This window comes from Budorcas taxicolor, chromosome 21 (assembly GCF_023091745.1).
Source record: "Budorcas taxicolor isolate Tak-1 chromosome 21, Takin1.1, whole genome shotgun sequence".
NCBI lineage: Eukaryota > Metazoa > Chordata > Mammalia > Artiodactyla > Bovidae > Budorcas > Budorcas taxicolor.
The window spans coordinates 35,741,791-35,764,512 of NC_068930.1; the positions used below are offsets into that span (position 1 = coordinate 35,741,791).

The 22,722-nt window shown below is 36.7% G+C and overlaps 1 protein-coding gene across 1 annotated transcript in view; it reads right to left on the reverse strand.

The window, feature by feature from the left end:
- Nucleotides 1-22,722, reverse strand: part of SCAPER (S-phase cyclin A associated protein in the ER) — a 353,763-nt gene that overhangs the window by 209,422 nt on the left and 121,619 nt on the right. The window contains exons 19-20 of the mRNA XM_052659727.1: nucleotides 19,607-19,743; nucleotides 2,322-2,387 (exon numbers count right to left, since the gene is read on the reverse strand). Of these exons, the coding sequence (XP_052515687.1) occupies nucleotides 2,322-2,387; nucleotides 19,607-19,743 (203 nt within the window). The remainder of the gene's footprint in view (nucleotides 1-2,321; nucleotides 2,388-19,606; nucleotides 19,744-22,722) is intronic.

The following is a 22,722-nucleotide window of genomic DNA, read 5'->3' on the forward strand; positions in this document are numbered from 1 at the left end:
TATTCACCATGACCAAATGATCCGTTATCAGGGAGGCTGACCCAAGCTTCCTTACATGGCAGTCAGAGGGGAACAAGAAAGCAAAGTTGTGAGCAAAAGCTTCAAGACTTCTGAAGGCTCAGAAGTCATATACTGCTTCTGTAGTAGACTAGGGATGAGAACAAGTCAAAAGGCCAAATTCAAGAGTAAGGTTAATAAGAGTCCACTCGTTGATGGAGAGGTGGCAAAGTTATATTGCAAAGGGCCATGCCGTCAGGAATGGCTCAGCAACTTCTGGCCATCTCTGCCAACACTATATTGTGTCATATATTAAATTTCCTCAAATTTTGGATCCATTTCTAGATTGTTTTTAAAAACCAAGTCCATTAATTTGTATTATTATTTACATGCCAATGCAAAACTATTTTAACCACCTGTTAGCTGAATCCTACTTTATTTCCCCTCTTTAAAAATATTTTTCCTGGAAATTTTATTTTTCTGTATGTTCTTTAAAATGCTTCTATCTCTAGCTTTAAGAAGGTTGTTCTTTTATTGAAATCACATATTTGTAGGAGAATTTAAAGAGAATTTACTATACTTTGTCTTCTATCCAAGAGTACAATTTGTCTTTTAACTTTTATTAGTCATTTTTTTATATCCCTTGTTAGCATTTTATGCTTTTATTTTTGTAGAGCCTTCATATTTCTTTTTTCTTAAAAGTTTCTTTTTATTGCTATTATAAATGATATTTATATTATCTGATTATCATAAAGAAAAGCTACTACTTTCGTATCCTAGATATGCTGCTGCATAACCTTAGGCAAGTTACTTACTCTATTTAGGGCTTAGTTTCCTCATGAAATTCACTGTGTTGATGTGAGTAATAAATGAGTCAACACATGTAAAGAGCCTGGCATAAGGTAAAGGTTCAGTAAACATCACCTATTATTAACAGTGTCACATAAATTTGGAAATCAGCCATCTTACTGAACTGACTCTCTTGTTTTGACTAGCTTTTCATTTGATTCTCTTGGGTTTTACAGATATACAGTATGATCATAATCTTGACAATTTTGTTAATGTCTTTAATATTTTATACTTCTGTTTTTCTTTTAAAATAACAATGGCTCATAGCTCCAAAACTGTAATAAAGTATTACCTGATGGGTGTCTTAGTTCTGACAGGGAAGAATATTTCTATTACAAATGTAAATAACAGATACATTAAAATGCTATTGTGTAATCTATACCAACCACTGCTTATAGATATTCCTCCATCTGTGGCATATAAGTTGTTTCTTGAGTTTTTCACTATTGAAAGTAACAAAAATAGTTATCTTTGTATATAAATATTTGCACACATTTTTCATTATTTCACTGGGCAGTATGAAGTCTAAAGTGGATGTCCAAAGTAGTGGGGGGATAAATCAGATGAGTTTGGGACCAGCAAACTACACAAAAGAAACAACAATGTCCTACTGTACAGCACAGGGAACTACATTCAGCATCTTCTAATAAATTATAATGGAAAATAATCTGAAAACAATGTATGTATAACTGGATTACTTTTCTGTACATCAGAAACTAACATAACATTGTAAACAACTATAATTAAAAAATAAAACTTTAAGTACTGGAACTTAATCTTATATATAATGAATAAAAGATCTTAAAAGTAAAAGAAAACCAAAGTGGACATCCTGCGCTCCAGATTCACACGGCCTTCCAGTAAGACTATACCAATCTGCACTCCCAACAGCAGTACTATATGAGTACCCTTCTCTCGCTGCACCGCTATTGGCAGTCTATTTGAGACAAACAAAATGATGATGTTTTTGTTTCCTTAGCTAGTACACCTAGAAATTACACTTACATCCAATGGTGGAGTCTAAATCCTTATCTGTCAAGTGGCCCCTGCAACAATCCTGAATGAGATCTCCTCAGAGTAAGAATCAGTACAGCCCTGGTGAAACTTGCTTTGTTCAATAGGGTTTCTCTAACTCAGCACTACTGATGTTTTGAATGAGATACTCCTTTGCTGCGGAGGACTATCTCACGCACTGAAAAAAGTGTAATGGCATCCCTGGCCTCTACTCACTTGACGGCAGCTGCACCAGTTTTTCCAATCTGTGATAACAAAAATATTATCACATATCCCCAGATACAGACAAATGACCTCTGGCAAAATCGTCCCTAGTTGGATATATGGTGTTAGAAGAATAAGATCCTAGGCATCAGATACAAAAGTCTACGACCACAAGCGAATGATAATGGTTCAGGTAAACTTTTGTTATAGGCAGAGACTAAAGAGACAAATAAAAAAACATAGGCTAAAATACTCACTTTGCTTTATAGGGTGAATCCGAACCAAAAGTTTTTGCTTCCAATAAACTCTCATATTCCTTGGCCCTGGAGAGAGAAGAGTTTTATCACTGTTAGCTATTTTGTTGCTAATTTTTATACCAAAATAAAACTTTGGCTATGTTTTTCCCCTCCCAGTATTAACAATATTACTATGCTGATTTTTAACAATTCCATTTCTGACACTGCTTCTTTATAATACTATAAATGTGATCCAAAAAGACTGAAAAATACATATTTCCTCATAGGATAGAAAATCATAACATTTCTGAGTTAGGGATTTGGTACAGAATGGTGCTTATTTTTCAAAAAAATGAAAATCATAATTAAACTTGAAACCATATTAAGTTTCTACAAGGTGGTTGAGATGGCTGAATATCAATGTACCTCAAGAGGTATTCAATGCAAAATTACTGTTGTTGTTGTTCAGTTGCTAAGTCACGTCCAACTCTTTGTGACCCCACGGACTGCAGCACGCAAGACTTCCCTATCCTTCACCATCTCCCAGAGTTTGCAAAAACACATGTCCATTGAGTTGGTGATGCCATCCAACCGTCTCATCCTCTGATGCCCCCTTCTCCTTCTGCCCTCAATCTTTCCCAGCATGAAGGTCTTTTCCAAAGAGTTGGCTCTTTGCATCAGGTGGCCAAAGTATTGGAGCTTCAGCATCAGTCCTTCCAGTGAATACTTAGGGTTGATTTCCTTCAAGATTGACTGGTTTGATCTCCTTGAAGTCCAGGGGACTCTCAAAAGTCTTCTCTAACAGCACAATTAAAAAGCATCAGTTCTTCTGTGCTCAGCCTTCTTTATGGTCCAACTTTCACATCTGTACATGACTACCGGAAAAACCACAGCTTTGACTATATGGACCTTTGTTGGCACAGTGATGTCTCTGATTTTTAATATGCCATCTAGGTCTGATATAGTTTTTCCAAGGAGACACTTACCAAGGAGCAAGAGTCTTTTCATTCTGAGGCTGCAGTCACTATCCACAGTGATTTTGGAGCCCAAGAAAACAAAATCTGCCAATTTTCCCATTGTTTCTCTATCTATTTGCCATGAAGTGATGGGACTGGATGCCATGATCTTCGTTTTTTGAATGCTGAGTTTTAAAACAGCTTTTTCACTCTCCTCTTTCATCTTCATCAAGAGGCTCTTTAGCTCCTCTTTGCTTTCTGCTCTTAGGGTGGTATCACCTGCATATGTGAGGCTGTAGATATTTCTCCTGGCAATCTTGATTCTAGCTTGTGATTCAACCAGTCCAGCATTTTGCATGATGTGTCTGCATAAAGTTAAATAAGCCAGGTGACAATATGCAGCCTTGATGTACTCCTTTCCCAACTGTGAATCTGTTTGTTGTTCCAGGTCCTGTTCTAACTATTGCTTCTTGACCTGTATACAGGTTTCTCAGGAGACAAGTAAGACAGGTATTCCCACCTCTTTCAGAATTTTCCAGTTTGTTGTGATCCACACAGTCAAAGGCTTTAGAGGGTCAATGAAGCAGAAGTAGATGTTTTTTGAGTTTCCTTGCTTTTTCTATGATCCAATAGATGTTGGCAATTTGATGTCTGGTTCCTCTGCCCTTTCTAAACCCAGCTTGTAGATCTGGAATTTTTTGATTCATGTACTGCTGAAGTCTAGCCAGAAGGATTCTGAGCATTACCTTACTAGCAGGTGAAATGAGTGCAACTGTGCGGTAGTTTGAACATTCTTTGGCATTGCTCTTCTTCGGGTTTGGAATGAAAACTGACTTTTTCCAGTCCTGTGGCCACTGCTGCGTTTTCCAAGTTTGCTGACATATTGAGTGCAGCACTTTCACAGCACCATCTTTTAGGATTTTAAATAACTCAGCTGGAATTCTAGCACCTCCACTATCTTTGTTCACAGTATTGCTTCCTGAGACCCACTTGACTTCACACTCCAGGATGTCTGGCTCTAGGTGAGTGATCACACCATCATGGTTATCTGGGTCATTAAGTTCTTTTTGGTACAGTTCTTCTGTGTAAAGAATAGTCATTGAAGTCTGGAAGTAATTTTAAAAAGCAGTGGAAATGATGATCAGATACTCAAAGATTCGTTTTGTTCTGCTTTTGTTGTTTATATTGACTAAATGCCAAAAGCCTGCAAAAATCTAACAACACTTCTCTGTCATTGTTCAACTATGCTCCAGCTTGCATGTTCCAGCACTTAAGAGCCATCAATAGGTCAACAATCAGCAAATGTCACTTCTACAATATATTAACAATGATTTAATTTTTCAATTTCTTTTTTCAGAGGTCAACATCTAAATTTTGACCATTCATCCAAAGGGTTTAGTCTCTAATTAGTGATCTGTGAAAGAACTAATTACAATGTACACCAATCCAGACAGCGATGACTGGTGAAAAAAAATAACAACTGCTTCATAAAAACCTGAAAGATGCAAATTACAACAGGCCTAATGAGAGAAAAAAATCAATCTAGCATAGGTTATGCTTGGGAATGAAGAAATAACTAAATTAGAATTAAACATTAAATTATGTATGTTTCAACCTACATGTACACATTGAAAGTAAAATTGTTAATCACTCAGTCATGTCCAACTCTTTGAAACCCCATGTACTATAGCCTGCCAGGCTCCTCTGCACACAGGATTTCCCAGGCAAGAATACTGGAATGGGTTGCCATTCCCTTCTCCAGGGGATCTTCCTGATCCAGGGATTGAACCTGGGTCTTCTGCATTGCAGGCAGATTCTATGATGCACTCACTGAAAGTGAGTGTTAGTCACTTTGCCATGTCCAACTCTGTGACCCCATGGCCTGTAGCCCATCAGGCTCCTCTGTCCATCTACAGGCAAGAATGCTAGAGTGGGTTGCCGTTCTCTTCTCCAGGGGATCGTCCCAATCCAGCGACTGAAGTCAAGTCTCTTGCACTGCCAGCAGGTTCTTCACCGCCTGAGCCAGGGACACTCTCAATGTGCTCATTGCTCTCAGACAAAATATTAAGGCATATCAAAATGGGGAAATATCCACACTGTACTTGCAACTGTGACCTCATATGAAGGCAGGAAAAACTGCAATTATGTAGGGTTCAATGCATTCCAAGCACACATGCCAGGAGCTATACACTCACTGTCTTGTGAAGTCTTAAAAAATATGTCTTTTCCTCATTTTACAGAAAAGAAATTGAGGCTTAAGAAGTTGTCTATTATATCAACACATTTCTTCCTCTGAGGCTTCAACTGGAAAAGACTGAATACATTCTCCCATTTGTGCATACTTAACTAGAAAATTATAATACTAACCAAAGATATCCTAACTCTACATGAAATGATAGTTAAGCACTTTTTCCTAACTTGAATTTTGTCCTGATTCACTTTTAACAATCAATTAAATACTTATTTCCAAAGTTCATACTCTGTATAAACTAAACTAGATAGAATATGGGGGATAATAAGAGTGATATATAGCAGGGATGAGGTGTATACATAGTGGAGCTACGTAAGATATTTATACTCCACAAGGAAGAGGAAGATACAGCATTAAAAGGCACATAATTCTCAAAGCTGAGTAGGTAACAGATGTTAACTGTCACAAGTGCTCATTACCACCTAAGATGCTAGGGGGAGTTTCCTCAAGGCAATGGGAAGTGTACCTGCTTGAAAGAGAGGTAGCATCTGAATACACAAAAAGAAAATGCCATTAACAGGAGAGAGAAGTGAGCAATAATGAAGACACAGAGGGAAATACAAGTTACATTGAGGGAACTGTGTGCAGATCCCTTTGCTTGGAGCAAAAGGTTAAAAGATGGGAATAATGAGAGATAAGACTGAATATTACAATTCTGATTATTTACTTTTTAAGATAATGACTCACTTTATTAATACTTTAAATTAGTGTCATGTTGTCTACTACATTTCCTCACTTTTAGTCTCCTTGTTATCATGATTCTATTTTCTCTCAGCCATAATGTGGGTTATTTATCTACTCCATTTTTTTGGCTAGCCTTTTCATAGGCTCTTTTGTTACCAATATGCTCAAAGAATTAGATCTTATCAACTTCTATTTAACTTGTTTTTATCTTTATAAAGATAAAGTACATTTTAAGTGCCGTATGTGTATTTGTTAAATAAAAATAAATAAATCCATACCATTTTCCAGGAAGGAGATATGAACACTGTTCTAATCCTTGAGTTGTTTAGATCATTTCTACTTCAACTGATAAGTAACTTAAGGCTATAATTTCATTCTGAGTAATTTTTTTTAACTATATCCCCATAAGTTTCATTTTCTCACTGTCACAAATTTCAAATAGTTTATTTCCATTTTTTCTTACTCAAAAAAACCCCCACAAAACTCATTACTTCAAATATTTTCTGCCCCACCCCCATGCTTTGGTTCCAAAATGTTCACTTTTTGTCTTTATAATTTTTTTCATTCTTGGGTCAGCTTTATTGAAGTATTATTTGCATACAATAAATACTTGAAGTTTTAAACCTATAATTTTGATGAGTTTTCACAATTGGGCCTACAATGTAAATGAAACCGTAATCATGATATAAAGCATTTCTACCACCCACGAAGTTTTTTCATTTGTTTTTGCAGTAACTCTCTTTCCCCTTCCCCTACCCTTTCGTTCCTAGCAACCAGCTGTCTACTTTCTACCCCTAAAGCTTTATGAATATCAAATCAGTACCATCATACATACTCTCTTGCGTCTGAATTAATTCATTTAGAATAAATCTCTTGAGAGTCTCTCATAATGTTGAATATATTATTAGTTTATTCCTTTCCACTGCTTTACAGTGTTCCATTCTTTGGATACCATAATTTGTTTATCCACTACCATTTGGATATTTTACTTTCCAATCTGGGGCTACTACCTACTATGAACATTTGTAGACAAATTTCTGCATGGATAAATGTCTTAATTTCTCTTAGATAAATACAGAAGTAAGATTGCTGAGCTATATGACAAGCACCTGCTTAACCCTAATTTACAAAATATTTATCAAATGGGTCATTCCAATTTGTACTTCTACCAGTGAAGTATAGAGTTTAGTTGCTTTAATCTCCACCTATTACTGATGAACGGCCTATTTCTCCCCTCAATTCTGTCAGTTTTCCCTTCATGTATTTTGCGGCTTTCTCACACGCATATATGTTTGCAATTGTTACATATTTTTGATGGATTCATTCTTTCATCACTACAAAATGTCCTTCTTCTTTTATTGTACAATTTTGGTCTTAATGTATATGTTGTATTATATTAATATAGTTTAGCTACATTATCTTGCAGAGGTTATTCTTCTCATGAAGTATCTGTTTCTTTCATTTCACATTAAGCCAGCTGGGTTCTTATATATTAAGTGAGTCCCTTGTAGAGAGCATATAGTCGAATCATTTAAAAAAAAATTCATTCTGCCAACCTGTATCTTTCACTGGAGTCTTTGAAGTGAAAGTGTGAGTCACTCAGTTGTGTCTGACTCTTTGTGACCCCATGGACTCTAGCCTGCCTGGCTCCTCTGTCCATGGGATTTCCCAGGAAAGAACACTGGAGTGTGTTGCCATTCCCTTATCCAGGGAATCCTCCTGATCCAGGGATCAAACTCGTTTCCTGCATTGCAAACAGATTCTTTACTGTCTGAGCCACCAGGGAAGCACTGGAGTCTTTAATGTACCTATATTTAACATAATTACTAAGAAGGACAGATTTACTTCTGCCATTTTGCTATTTTATGTAATCTCTCTTTTGTCCCCCATTTCCTTCATTACTGCTTTATCTCGTGTTAAATGTACCATCTTCATTCCATTCTCATTTCCTCACACATATATACGTACATATATATTTGTTTAGTTATTTATTTTCTTTGTAGGCGACCTAAATTATAATCAACATCTTATTTCATAACAATCTAGCTAGAATTAATATCAGCTTAGTTTCAGTAGTATACAAAAGTGTTCCTGTATAGTGTTTGACTTCCCAGGTGGCTCAGCGGTAAAGAAGATGCCAGCCAAGCAGAAGATTCAGGTTCAATTCCTGGGTCATGAAGATCCTTTGGGGAAGGAAATCGTAATCCGCTTCAGTATACTTGGCTGGGAAATCCAATGGACAGAGGGGCCTGATGGAGTATAGTCCATGGGATCGCCAAAGGGTCAGTCACGACTTAGCGACTAAACAACAACAATATAGCACTTATCCTTTACGCTAAAATCATAAATTACAGATTTACACAGTGTGTGCCCATAAACATAGGTTTATAATTATTATTTTGTGCAGCTGACTTTTAATTCAAATAGGAAAAATGAGAAGTTACAAAAATACTACATTTACACTAGTTATTTCTATAGTGTTTTGTATTTCTTTGTGTGTATTCAGGTTACTGTCTACATTTTTTTTTCAATCTCAGACTGAAGATTTCCTTTAGTGCATCTTGAAGTGCAGGTCTACTAGAGACAAACACTTGGCTTTTGTTTATCATAAAATGTATGAATTTCTCCTTCATTTTTGAAATTTTGCCAAGTATAGAATTCTTGGTTGACAATTTGTTTTCTTCTACCAGGAAACTGAATATGTTTATCCTACTAGCTTCTGACCTCCATATTTTCCTACAGAAATAAACTGTTATTATACTACAGATATTTTATATATGAAGAATTGTTTCTGTTTTAAGATTTTCTTTGTCATTAGCTTCCAGTGCTTGATTATGTGTCATAAGGTGGATCTCTACATTTCTTCAACTTTGAGTTTGTTGAACTTCCTGGATCTGCAGATTCATATGCTTCATTAAATTTGGAAAATTTTCAGATATATTTCTTCAAATGTCCTCTGCCCTTTGCTCTCTCTGCTCTCCTTCTGGGATGCCCCTTATGTTTATGTTGGTATGCTAGGTAGTGTCCCACAGGTCTCTGACTTTTACCCATTCATTTTTCTTTCTCTTCTATAGAAAATCTCAATTGATAGTTTTCAAGGTCACCAATTCTTTCTTCTACCTGCTCAAATAACCTGATGAACCCTTCAAGTAATTTTTCATTTCAATTTTTGTACTTTCCAGATACAAAAATTATTAGTTCCTTTACAATTTTTTTAATCTCATTATTAACCTTTTCCAGTTGGTTAGATATCATCCACATGGTTTCCTTTACCTCTCTGAGTACATTAAAAATTTTTAAAGTCTTTGTCTAGGAAGGCCAATGTCTGGGCTTTCCCAAGGACACTTTCTATAATTCCTCCTCCCTCAAAGTATGGGCCAATTTTCTTTTTCTTTGCATGCCTTGCATCTTTTCCTTAAGAACACACTTCTATATTTAAAATGGATAATCAACAAAGACCTACTGTATAGCACATGGAACTCTCCTCAATGTTACATGCCAGTCTGGATGGAAAGGGGATTTGGGGGAGAATGGATACATGTATATGTATGGCTGATCCCTTTCACTGTTCACCTGAAACTACCACCACATTGTTGACTGGCTAAACCCCAATACAAAATAAAGTGTTTAAAGTTACCAAAAAAAAAAAAAAAGATCAATGCCATATTAAAAAAGCAGATATTCTAAGCATTATAATGTGGGAACTCTGGAAATCAGATTCTCTTTCCTCTCAGGGTTTGTTTTTGCTTGTTGTACACTTGTTTAGTGACTTTTCTGAACTAATATTCTAAAGTTTATATTCTTTGTCATTATGACCCCTAAAGTCTTGGTTCCATTATTTTAGGAATCAGCTAGTGATCCAAGAGATTTCTTTGAACACCATAAATGATAACAACAAAAAGTCCCAATCTAGTATTTGCAGATGAGCTGTGTGACTGTATTGCAGCAAGCCAACAAGACACAGTCAAGCAGATTACAACAGTGTCTTAGCCCTCACTTCCTGCTTGCATAAAAGCCTGATGGTCAGGTAGGGAAAAGACTCCAGGGTTGTCTTGGGTCTTTTCTAATCATGTACCCATCCCTGGGGATACATGTGGCCTTCTAGATTTCTCAAAGTATGTGGGAGATTTTCAAAGCCTTTGTTTCCCAAAGCATCTTAATCCTCAACCATTCCCTGCAAGTTTTTATTAGTCAATTATTTATCCTAGTTGTATATCCTTGTACTTGTGTGCTGTGCTTAGTCACTCAGTCAAGTCCAACTCTTCGCAACGCCATGGACTGTAGCCCGCCAGGCTCCTCTGCCCATGGGGATTCTCCAGGCAAGAATACTGGAGTGGCTTGCCATGCCCTCCTTGCACCAGGTATCATCAATTAATACATTTGCCTTCAAATTGTTTTTGACAATTATCCCCAGGTAACCTCCTCCGCTCTGGGACAATTCCGAGTTAGGCAAAAGTAGGACAAACTCTTAAAACTAACCTTTCAGAGAACCATCAGAGAGGTCAAAACAGCTATGGTTCTTTGAGTACAAGATCTGTTCTTCTCTAGTATTAGGTTCCTGTAACAGAGATGCAGTTGATTGTCTTCAAAGCTTCTGCTGAGTTGGGAAGTTGAGATATGATCAGGGTAAGCTAAAATGCCACTACCCTCTTTGATGGGCTTCCCTGGCGGCTCAGACAGTAAAGAATCTGACTGCAAAGCAGAAGACCTAGGTTTGATCCCTGGGTTGGGAAGATGCCCTGGAGAAGGGAATGGCAACCCATTCCATTATTCTTGCTTAGAGAATTCCATGGACAGAGGAGCCTGGCAGGCTACAGCCCATGGGGTTGCAAAGAGCTGGACATGACTGAGCGACTTTCACTTTCATCCTCTTTTTAAAAATTGAATTATAGTTACTCTATAATTTTGTACAACAAAATGACTCAGTGATACATATAATGTATTTTTTCTTTTTCAGATTATTTTATATTATTGGTTATTACAAGATATTGAGTACAGTTTCCTGTGCTATACTGTAGATCCTTGTAGTTTATTTTATATATAATAGTTATGTAAATGTTAATCTCAAATTACTAATCTATCCCCCCCACTACTATCGCATTTGAAAACCATTAGTTTCTTTTCTATGTCTGTGAGTTCCTTTCTGTTTCATAAATACGTTCACTTGTATCATTTTTTAGATTCTACACGTGAGTGATATATGAGATCTGTCTTTCTCTGACTTACATCACTCACTTAGTATGATAATCTCTGGTCCATCTGTGTTGCTGCAAGTAGCATTATTTCATTCTTTCTTTTTTTAACTGCAGTACAATTGCTTTCCAATGTTGTGTTAATCTCTCCTGTACAATGAAGTGAATCAGCTATCTGTATACATATATACCCTCCCTCTTGATCTTCCTTCCCTCACATTCCACCATCCAAGTCATCACAGAACACCAAGCTGTGGTGTTCTATACATCATGTTCCCACTACCTAACCATTTTACACATGATGGTGTATTTATGTCAACCTTAATCTCTCAGTTCATCCCACTCTCCCCCTCCCCGACTGTGTTCACATGTTCTCTACATCTGCGTTTCTATTCTGCCCTGCAAATAGTTCATCAGTACCATTTCTCTAGACTCCACATATATGTGTTACTATATGATATTTGTTTTCCTCTAACTTATTTCACTTTGTATGATATACTCTAGGTCCGTCCACATCTCTACAAAGGACCCAATTTCATTCTTTTTACGGTTGATTAAAATTCCATTATATATATGTACCACATCTTCTTTATCCATTCATCTGTCAATGGAAATTTAGGTTTTTTCCGTACCCTGGTTATGGTAAACAGTGCTTCAGTGAACCCTGGGGTACATGCATCTTTTTCAATTATGGCTTTCTCAGTTATATGTCCAGTAGTGGGATTGGTAGTGGGTCATATGGTAGTTCTATTTTTAGCTTTTTTAAGGAAACTACATTACTGTTCGGGAGAAGGAAATGGCAACCCACTCCAGTATTCTTCAGAATCCTGAATCCTGTGGACAGAGGAGCCTGGTGCTGTCCATAGAGTCAGACATGGCTGAAGCGACTTAGCATATATGCATACATTGGAGGAGAAAATGGCAACCCACTCCAGCATTCTTGCCCGGAGAATCCCAGGGACAGAGGAGCCACACAGAGTCAGACACGACTGAAGCGACTTAGCAGCAGCAGCACATTACTGTTCTCCACAGTGGCATATCAATTTACATTCCCACCAACAGTGCAAGAGGGTTTCCTTTTCTCTGCACCCTCACCAGCATTTATCGTTTGTAGATTTTTTGTTGATGGCCATTCTGATTGGTGTGAGGTGATGCCTCATTGTAGTTTTGATTTGCATTTCTCTAATAAAATTAGTAATGTTGAGCATCTTTTTCATGTGTGTCTTGGCCACCAGTATGTCTTCTTCGATAAAATGTCTTGATACTAAGCTGCATGAGCTGTTTGTATACTTTGGAGATTAATCTTTTGTCCATTGCTTTGTTTGCAAATATTTTCTCCCATTCTGTAGACTGTCTTTTCCTCTTGTTTATGCTTTCCTTTGCTGTGCAAAAGCTTTTACGTTTAAGTAGGTCCCATTTACATCAAAAAGTGTTTTTCCTATGTTTTTCTCTAGGAGTTTTATAGTGTCACGTCCTACATTTAGATCTTTTATCCATTTTGAATTAAATTTTGTGTATAGTGTTAGGGAGTGTTTTAATTTCATTCTTTTACATAGTGGTTAGCGTTCCAAGAAACATTTATTGAAGAGGCTGTCTTTTCTCCACTGTATATTTTTGCCTCATTTGTCATAGATTAGGTGACCACAGGTGCATGAGACTGTCTCTGGACTTTTCCTTTCTGCATCATTGACCTTATTTTTGTTTTTGTGCCAGTACCATATTGTCTTGATTACTGTAGCTATACAGTATAGTCTGAAGGTGCCTGATTCCTACAGCTCCATTTTTCTTTTTCAAGATTGCTTTGTCTATTCAGGGTCTTTTGTATCAAAATGCAAATTAAAAAATTTTGATTCTAGTTCTGTGAAAAATGTTACTGGTAATTTGATAAGAACTGCACTGAATCTGCAGATTGCCTTGGGAAGCACAGTCATTTTGACAGTATTGACTCTTCCAATCCAAGAACATGGCATATCTTTCCATCTGCTTGTGTCATCTTTGATTTCTTTCATCAGTGCCTTATGCTGTTCAGAGTATAGGTCTTTTGCCTCCTTAGGCAGATTTATTCCAAGGTATTATTTTTGATGCAATGATAAATGGGATTGTTTCTTTAATTTCTCTTTCTGATTTTTCATTGTCAGTGGATGGAAAAGCAATAGATTTCTGTGTATTAACTGTGTATGCTGCAACTTTATCAAATTCACTGATGGACTCTAGTAGTTTTCTGGTAGCATCTTTCTCTATGTATACTATGATGTCACCTGAAAACATTGACTGTTTTACTTCTTTTCCAGTTTGGATTCCTTTTTCTTCTCTGACTGCTATAGCTAGGGCTTCCAAAACTATGCTGAATAAAAATGGCAAGAATGGACACCCTTGTCTTGTTCCTTATATTAGAGGAAATGCTTTCAGATTTTCACCATTGCGTATGATGTTAGTTATGGGTTTGTCATATGTTGCCTTTATTATGTTGAGGTAGGTTTCCTCTATGCCCACTTTGTGAAGAGCATTTTTTTTTATCATAAATGGATGCTGGATTTTAGCAAAAGCTTTTTCTGCATCTACTGAGATGATCATAATGATCTCTACTCTTCAATTTGTTAGTATGTTGTACCACACTGATTGATTTAGGGATGCTAAAAAATCCTTAAATCTGTGAGATTAAACCCACTTAATCTCCTTTTAATGTATTGTTGGATTCAGCTTGATAGAATTTTGTTGAGGATTTTTGCATCTATGTTCATCAGTGGTATTGGCCTATTATTTTATTTCAGTCTCATATTGGTAACAGGGTGATGGTGGGAAGGCAGACATTTTTAAGAAGAACAAAATGCTCTGGCGTATTTCAAAACAGTTCCTTATTCCCTGCTGGAAGCAAAAGCATTTTGCTGTGATACTCACTTTGAGAACCTGATCAAGCTCTTAGAAGTGAAGTACACAGAAGTGTGGGGATCTCGTGTAGTTCTGACTCCCATATTCGTCCACCTTGAACATCTGGAGAGTCATCAATTATAGTTCAGGTTTCCCTACCCCAGTACTGATTTCCACAGAGGATGCAAATTATATCTCACTAAAGCTGCCGTAACAAGTCAACATAATGCACCAAACTGATAAAATGAAAGAGTGCATTTCAATAGATGCAGAAAAGGCATTTGAGAATATGGTATATCAATCTAAGAAAAAAACACTCAGGAAGTTAAGAATAGAATAAAGCTCCCTCAATCTGAGAAATGACATCTACACAAATTGTAAGGTATGATGTTATAGCTAATATAACATAGTGAAAACCCTACTGCTTTCTCCCTAAGATCAGCACCAAAGCTTCTGTTTCATATTTTGTAGAAGGTGCAACACAGTGCAATAGACAATAGAAAAAAATAAACAGTATACTAAGTAGGAAAAAAAAAACAAATAAAATTGATTTTATTCTGATATGTTTATGTACATAAAGAAATCTTATAAATTTATAAAACTATTAGAGCTCATAAGTCTATTTGGAAAGGTCCCAATATCTAGTGAATATACAAATAGTAATTCTGTCTATATGCTCACAACAAAAAATATTACAAATATAATTTTCAATAGCAACAAAAACTTAAAATACTAGGGATAAATTTAATGAATTATTTGTAAAGCATTTAAACTGAAAATTACAAAAAACTACTGGAGAAATTAAATAAGCTCTAAACAAATGCAGATACATATCTCATCATGAATTGGAAGATCCAAAATTATCAGGATATCCTTTCTTCCTAAGCTTATCTACAGATCAGTCTAATGCCAATCAAAATCCCAAGAGACTTTTTAATTTTAGATACTAAAAATTGATCTTAATATTTTTGTGAAAATCCAAGACCTTAAAAGATGCTTACTCATTGGAAGAAACGTATATGACCAACCTAGATAGCATATTCAAAAGCAGAGACATTACTTGGCCAACAAAGGTCTGTATAGTCAAGGCTATGGTTTTCCAGTGGTCATGTATAGATGCGAGAGTTGGACTATGAAGAAAGCTAAGCGCCAAAGAATTGATGCTTTTGAACTGTGGTGTTGGAGAAGACTCTTGAGAGTCCCTTGGACTGCAAGGAGATCCAACCAGTCCATCCTAAAGGAGATCAGCCCTGGGTGTTCCTTGAAGGAATGATGCTAAAGCTGAAACTCCAATACTTTGGCCACCTCATGCGAAGAGCTGACTCACTGGAAAAGACTCTGATGCTGGGAGGGATTAGGGGCAGGAGGAGAAGGGGACAACAGAAGATGAGATGGCTGGATGGCATCACCGACTCAATGGACGTGAGTTTGTGTGAACTCTGGAGTTGGTGATGGACAGGGAGGCCTGGCGTGCTGTGATTCATGGGGTCGCAGAGAGTCAAACACAACTGAGCGACTGAACTGAACTGAACTGAAGACATTGGAAAAACAAAACTTCAAAAAGAAAACAAAGTTGAAGACTTCTATTGCTTTATTTTAAGACCTACAACAAAGCTACCGTAATCAAGACAGTGTGAAAAGGAACAAAATAATGGAAGAGAACAGACCAGAAGTAGATTCAGACTTCATGGGGTGATTTATATTTTTTATTAGGTGTCAAAATAGAAAAACAGGGTAGAATAGGAGAGTCCAGAAATAGACTTACTCACGAGGGGAGATTTTTTTTTAACCAAAGTATTAAAACATTGTAGTGGGAATGGAAATCTTTTTCTGTGGATAGTGTTGGAATAACTGACTAGCTATAGAGAAAAAGAAATTTGGACCTATTCTTCATATCATACCCACTAATTTGTTTGAGCTGGATCATAAATCGAAATGCCAAAACTAAAATTACAAGGCTTCTAGGAAAAAAAAAAATACAAAGGTTTTTTAAGTTTTCGTCAGACAAAAATCTCTTAGAACCCAGAAAGCACAAGACCTAAAAAGAACATATTGATAAAATAGACATCATCACGATTAAAAATACATTTGCTTATCAACAGCTATTGCTAACAAAATGTATAGCCAAGCTCCAGATTCAGAAAAAAATTCACATAACACATAATTGGCAAAGAACATGTATCTAGAATATATAAACAACTCAAAGATAAAATGACAAACAACTCAACTTTTAAAATGGGCAAAAACCTTCAAAGACACGTCATAAGGGAAGATATGAATGGTGAAAAATTACATGGAAAGATACTTAATACATATTATTAATCACTAAGGAAGTGCAAATTAGAATCATAAGATATAACTATCTTATGGAATTAAGATTAAAATTTTAAAAATTAAAAATACCAAGTATTGACAAATGTTGAGCTACTGGGAGTCCACCAGGTTGCTGATGGAAGTGTAAAATAGTACCACCACTGTGAAAAAAATGTGGAGTTTCAGTTTTAAGTATTTATCCAAGAGAAAGGAGAATGCAAATACACCTAAAGACTTGACAGAAGGTTAATTTATCAATGCCAAATAAGTGAAAACTCAAATGTCTATTAACAGATGAACAGATAAAAATTTATGGAATATGCACACAATGGTATGTTCAGCAATGAAAAAAAACAAACTACACACAAGTCAGATATATCTCAAAAATGGTATACAGTTGACCCTTGAACAACACGGCACTGAACTACATGGGTCTACTTATACTTGGATTGCTTTCAAGAGTAAATACCACAGAACTACACAATGCCCAGTTGGTCAAACTGCAAATCATGCAGCCTAACTGCAAATCATGTTAGCTTTGCTGTAAAGTACATTCAGAGACTGTCTTTCTCCAGCACCACTACCTCCCTGCCTCAGTCAGGCGTCCATCATATGTGTGGAGGTTTAACCAACAGAGGAACTGCAGATATGGAGCACCAGCTGTAAGCTATGTGTGGATTTTTTGACTGAATGGAGAGTCAGTGCTCCTAACACTCTCATTGTTCAAGGATCAACTGTACTTAGTAAGAGAAGTCAGCCACAAAGGCTTCATTTGCATGTATTTCTAGAATAGGAAAAACTAACCTATGATGAGAGAAAGCAGGTCAGTGGTGACCAAGAGCCAAGGGTGGTGAAAACTGACTGGAAAGAGACACAAAGACACTGTGAAACAATGCAAAGGCTCTTACAGATTATACGTGAGTATGCAGGTTTGACAAAACTCAACAAACTGTATATTAGAGATCTCTACATTCACTTATGCAAATCATACTGCAATAAAAAAGTTACTGATATAGGTATGTAAGCATAAAAAGGATACACATATGCCAAAAAATTAGCAGCATCAGAATTATAGGATTTTTCCTATAAAGATTTCCTTTAATAACCTAGCATTACTATATATATATATCAGGGCCTGAAGGACAGCCTCACTGAAAAGGTTAACATTTGAGCAAAGACCTGAAGGAGGTAACAGTGCAAAGCTCTATGGATATATGTGGGAGAGCTGTCCAGAAAGAGGAAAACTGCAGTGTAAAAGCCCTGAGGCTTTGAGAAGAGAAGTGACATGATCTGACATGTGAACAGGTGCCCTTTGGCCAGCATGTTTAGAATAGACTGTGAAAGCCAAGGACAGAAACAGAGACTAGTAAGGGAAGTGCTACAATAACCCAGGTGAGATATGATGGAGGCTTGACTGAGGGGGGAGGTAGTGATGCTAGAGAAAGAGCCTCTGAATGTACTTTACCGCAAAGCTAACATGATTTGCAGTTAGGCTGGATGAGACGTGGGAGAGAGAAAAAGGTCAAGGACAATTTCAAGGGTTCTGGCATACACAACTAGAACAGAGTTACCTGGTTATTAACATAGAGAAAACTAGAAAGGAGAGGTTTCGGAGGGGCAGATGCGGAGAAGAAAGCGGGAACTTGTTTTGGACACACTAAATTTGAGTACAATTGAAGAGATATAAAACTAGCAGTCATCAACAGGTGGAGAATATTGAAAGACAAACACCTGGTGAACTAACCAAAGGAATGTGTACCTAGAGGAAAAAGAGAAAGGTCCAAAGAACGGACTCAATACCATTTCTGGAGGTCAGCAAGTTCTCAGCATAAACTAGAAATGAAGGTCAGTAACACCCTAAAGTATATACTGTAAAACTATTCTTAGAAACTTCAAGGAACTACAAAAAAAACCCCACAAAAACCCAACCAAAAAAGCCTTTTCTATTCTTTGCTCGAATGAGTACTCTCAAGTTTCCACTGATTATGTAAGATGAAATGGACATCTTCTTTTAATTACAATCTGAAATTGGAAACGATGGAGAGAGAGTACCTGTTCACCATTATTCTAGACCTGTGTTTCTATAATTCCATAGGTCAAGCTTCTCTTTTTCTAACCATTTAGGAATAAAGGTATAACAACATATTCAGACAACCTTTCTTCAAATAGCAAATAATTATTTTCTAAGGAGGAACTGCACTTGTGTCCTGGAACAAGACTCATCAGTCATCAAATAATGCTCAGAGCTTGTGAGGTAATGATGTACTACACAGCTGTCTGATCCTCAGATGTCACTTTGGAGGCTGATGATAAACTACAGGTCTGACAACTCACTTTCCATTTCAAGATATTTCTTGAACTTTCTCTTGTTGTGACAGGCAACCAAATTGATTAAACCTAGTCATGGGATTTGACACTACAGCCAGCAGACTTCTATTTGTTGATTGCTATTGATTTTCTTTGATACTTCATTTAAAAATCAATAGTTGGAAAGAAAAATAGGCTTGGTTTACACATACTTAAACATACTATTGTATGCTGAAGGAGGCACAAGTTTGGCAGGGCTTTGGCATCCAATTATAAGAAGAGCTCTTAACAGGTGAAAGCAAGGGCTTTAGATCGATATTCAGTTTTCTTTCTCAATCAAAGAAAGTGGCTATAAATTAGGCTCATCAGTATTATTTTCAAGGCTTTCTTGAAGCAAACAAGTTTAAACTTTTGGGGAGGGGCAGAGAGTCTTCCTTGGATTTACATTAAAACTGTTACACCACTAAAACTTTTTCCTTGTTTTTAAGCATATTTATAGCACCTGGGGGCTTCCCTGGTGGCTTGGCTAGTAAAGAATCCACCTGCCATGCAGGACACCCAGGTTTGATCCCTAGATTAGGAAGATCCTCTAGAGATGAAGTGGCTACCAACTCCAGTATTCTTGCCTGGAGAATTCCATGGACAGAGGAGTCCGGTGAGCTACAGTCCACGGGGTCACAAGGAGTCAGACATGACTGACAGACTAACAATTTCACTTTTTTCTTTTCATGGTACCTGAAGTTCATCCGTGCTTTTATCTTTTTGGCTTTCTTCTTATTTTTCTGCCTCTCTTCTCCATCTTTCAAAGGCTCTGGTGGAGCTGTACTTTCAACCACAATGTCAATAACATATTTCTTTAAGGAAAGGTGCTCCTGCAAGATAAATAAATGAAATAATAATTAAAAACAACAATAGCACTGCTACAGACTACAGTGACTATAAAAGAATACACAGATGAAAGTAAAAATAATCTCTAGGAAATACTGGCTTCAAAAACTGCTTTGGTAAACACTGAAGAAACCATTTTACTTGAGACTTTCATTGACCTGTCAAACTTTGCTGCACATCAACTGAGCTAAATGCTAAGGATACAGGGACACACTCAAGTGCCCTGCAACTCCACACTGCAACAGGAGAGGTAAAATACCATACTCAAATCTATTAAACCCAGCTTGGTCCTACAGCAGCGCAGAAGGGGAAACAAGATCACTTCGGGCGAGGAGGAAAGATTTTAAGAAGCAAGCACCATGTCTGCTATCCCTTGAAGGATGGATTGAATTTGAACATATGGATATCGGCTATGTGTGTGTGTGTTTGGGCTGGTAGTTGTGAAAGGTGGCAGGAAGGAGAAAGGAGTAGGCATTCCAGAAAACAGGCAGAGGTGAGAAAGCAGAATGTGGCTAGTGGCAGCAGAAATTTGGTCTGGCTCAAGTACACAGTTTGGCCCCACTTCCCTCCTTAGCCATCTTGGATTTTATGGCACCTCATTATTATTACTCTCCTGCATGTACACAACTCCCTTGCCCCTCTATTCCTCTTTCATACCCTCATGGAAGAACCTCAACCCTCAAGCTAACTCTCTACTTTGTACTCATAACTGAGCAGATTAATATGGCTATAATTACAAACCATGGTGACAAGATCTCAGTTTAAATTTATGACATTACACCTCAAATGGGCTCTAGAACTGCCAGGCAATCGAGCAACCTTAGTCTACTTTGTCTACATTCTCCCTCCCAGAAATTATTTTAGACCCTCTCCTTAAATTTCCAACATCATTAGAACTATAGATCACTTCTTCTTCCCTGACACACTTTTTTCACTAGGTTTCTAGATATCACACTCTCCTCCTAACTCCATGTACCTTTTAAGTCTTCTTTGGTGGATCCTTTTCCTCTTCTTGACTGATAAATATTAAACATCTCAGACTTATAACTTCCTTCCTCTCTATTCAAACTTATTTATCAAGTGCAGTGACTTGAAATATCATTCACAGAGGCAATTCCCAAATTTTTATCTCTAATCTAGACTTCTCCCCTGAACTCTATTCCTATATCAATCTACTGAAAATCTCCACTTAAGTGGAGTATTTCCAATATAAGCATTTCCGAAATAATACTCTACAACATAGCTCTTATGCTGCTAATATACATTAAAAACTGACCTTAGAGTGTTTAGTAAGTGGTGCCACTATTTGCATAACTGCTCACATCTAGTACATCAGTAAATCCTATCAGCTCTACTTTCAAATACACCCATATTAATCTCAATCCAATCACTTCTCCTCACCACCATCACTTAATCTAAGCTTTCATTTGGATTATGAAATAGCTTCTTAAATATCTTCCAGCTTCTATGGTCTCAAAATCTTTTCTTTACAAAATTAGCAATTTTAAAAAATATAAATTACATCATATCATTCCTCTTATCAAAATCTTGCATTCTCATCATGTTCAGGATAAAATCCACAGTCCTTATCATGGTCTACTAAGCCGCACATCATCAGCCTCTCTGACCTCATCTGACATTGCTCTCTCCTTTGTTCACTCCACTGTGGATGGAGTGGGCATATTAAACAGTAGAACTGATAGGGTTTACTGATATATTAGATTGAGCAGTTGTGCAAAGTTACTGAACAGTCTAACAGTAAATTTTATGTATACAAGGAGCATAAGGGTTTTGTTGTAGAATGTTATTTGGTAAATGCTTATGGTGGAAACACAAGTGGAGAGTTCCAGGAGACAGTTTGATATAGGAGTGGAGTTCAGGATGTTGTTGTTCTTCACATTCATCAGGAATGGTACTGCCTCAAGACTCTTGTTTCCTTAGCCAAGAATATTCTTCTCCAGGTACTTGCATGGTCTCAGCTAAAATGAACATCCAACCTTACATAACACCTTCTATAATTTGCCATCTTTTTATTTTTCTGCATAGGACTTGTCTATCATCAGTGCCTGATATCAATATTTATTTGTAATTTCCTGCACTAGAATATAAGTTTCATGAGGGCACTGACTTTGTTTTGTTCGGTGATGGTTCGGTGTCTGGTACTGTGCCTGGCATACAGTAGGCACTCAATAAGTATAGGTTAAATGAATGATGAAATGAAGGTAACAAGATCTAATACAATATCTGTGGTCAAATGAATGAAGGTGGTCAAAACATACAAACTTTCAGTTATGAGATTAAGTAAATCTTCAGATTGTAATGTACAACATAGTGAGTATAGTTAACAATACTGCACTGTATATTTGAAAGTTCCTAAGAGAGTAGATCTTAAAAGTTCTCATTACAAGAAAAAAATTGTAACTCTGAGTGGTCATAGACTGTAACTAAACTATGGAAATCATTTCACTATATACAGATCTATATATATATATATATATATATATATATATATATATAATCAAACATTATGTTGCATAACTAAGACTAACACAAATGTTCTCTGTCAATTATATCTTGATAAAAAAGGGCAAAAATAGTATTCTGAGGGCTTATTATACAATGTACACTGAGGTAAGTCCTTTACATATGATCACTGATTTAGTCCTTTGAACTATACTAAAAGGTATATATTGTTATTACTTTCATTTTAACTATTAGGAAACAGACACAGAATCAAATAACTTTCCTGAAGTTAGAAAGTCAAGATCATGACGATTAGCAGTTTTGTAGATAGTAGTGATACAGCCTAATTTAAATCCAGACAATATGATTATGGAGTCTGTATTTTTGGCTAGTACTTTAGAGATATGGTTAGAAAATGAGTTGAGCCATAGAGTTGTGCTTATTATTAAACTTCTGTGCTTAGTGAGGTCAGAGGGAAAAAGCCAAATCCTGTATATTTT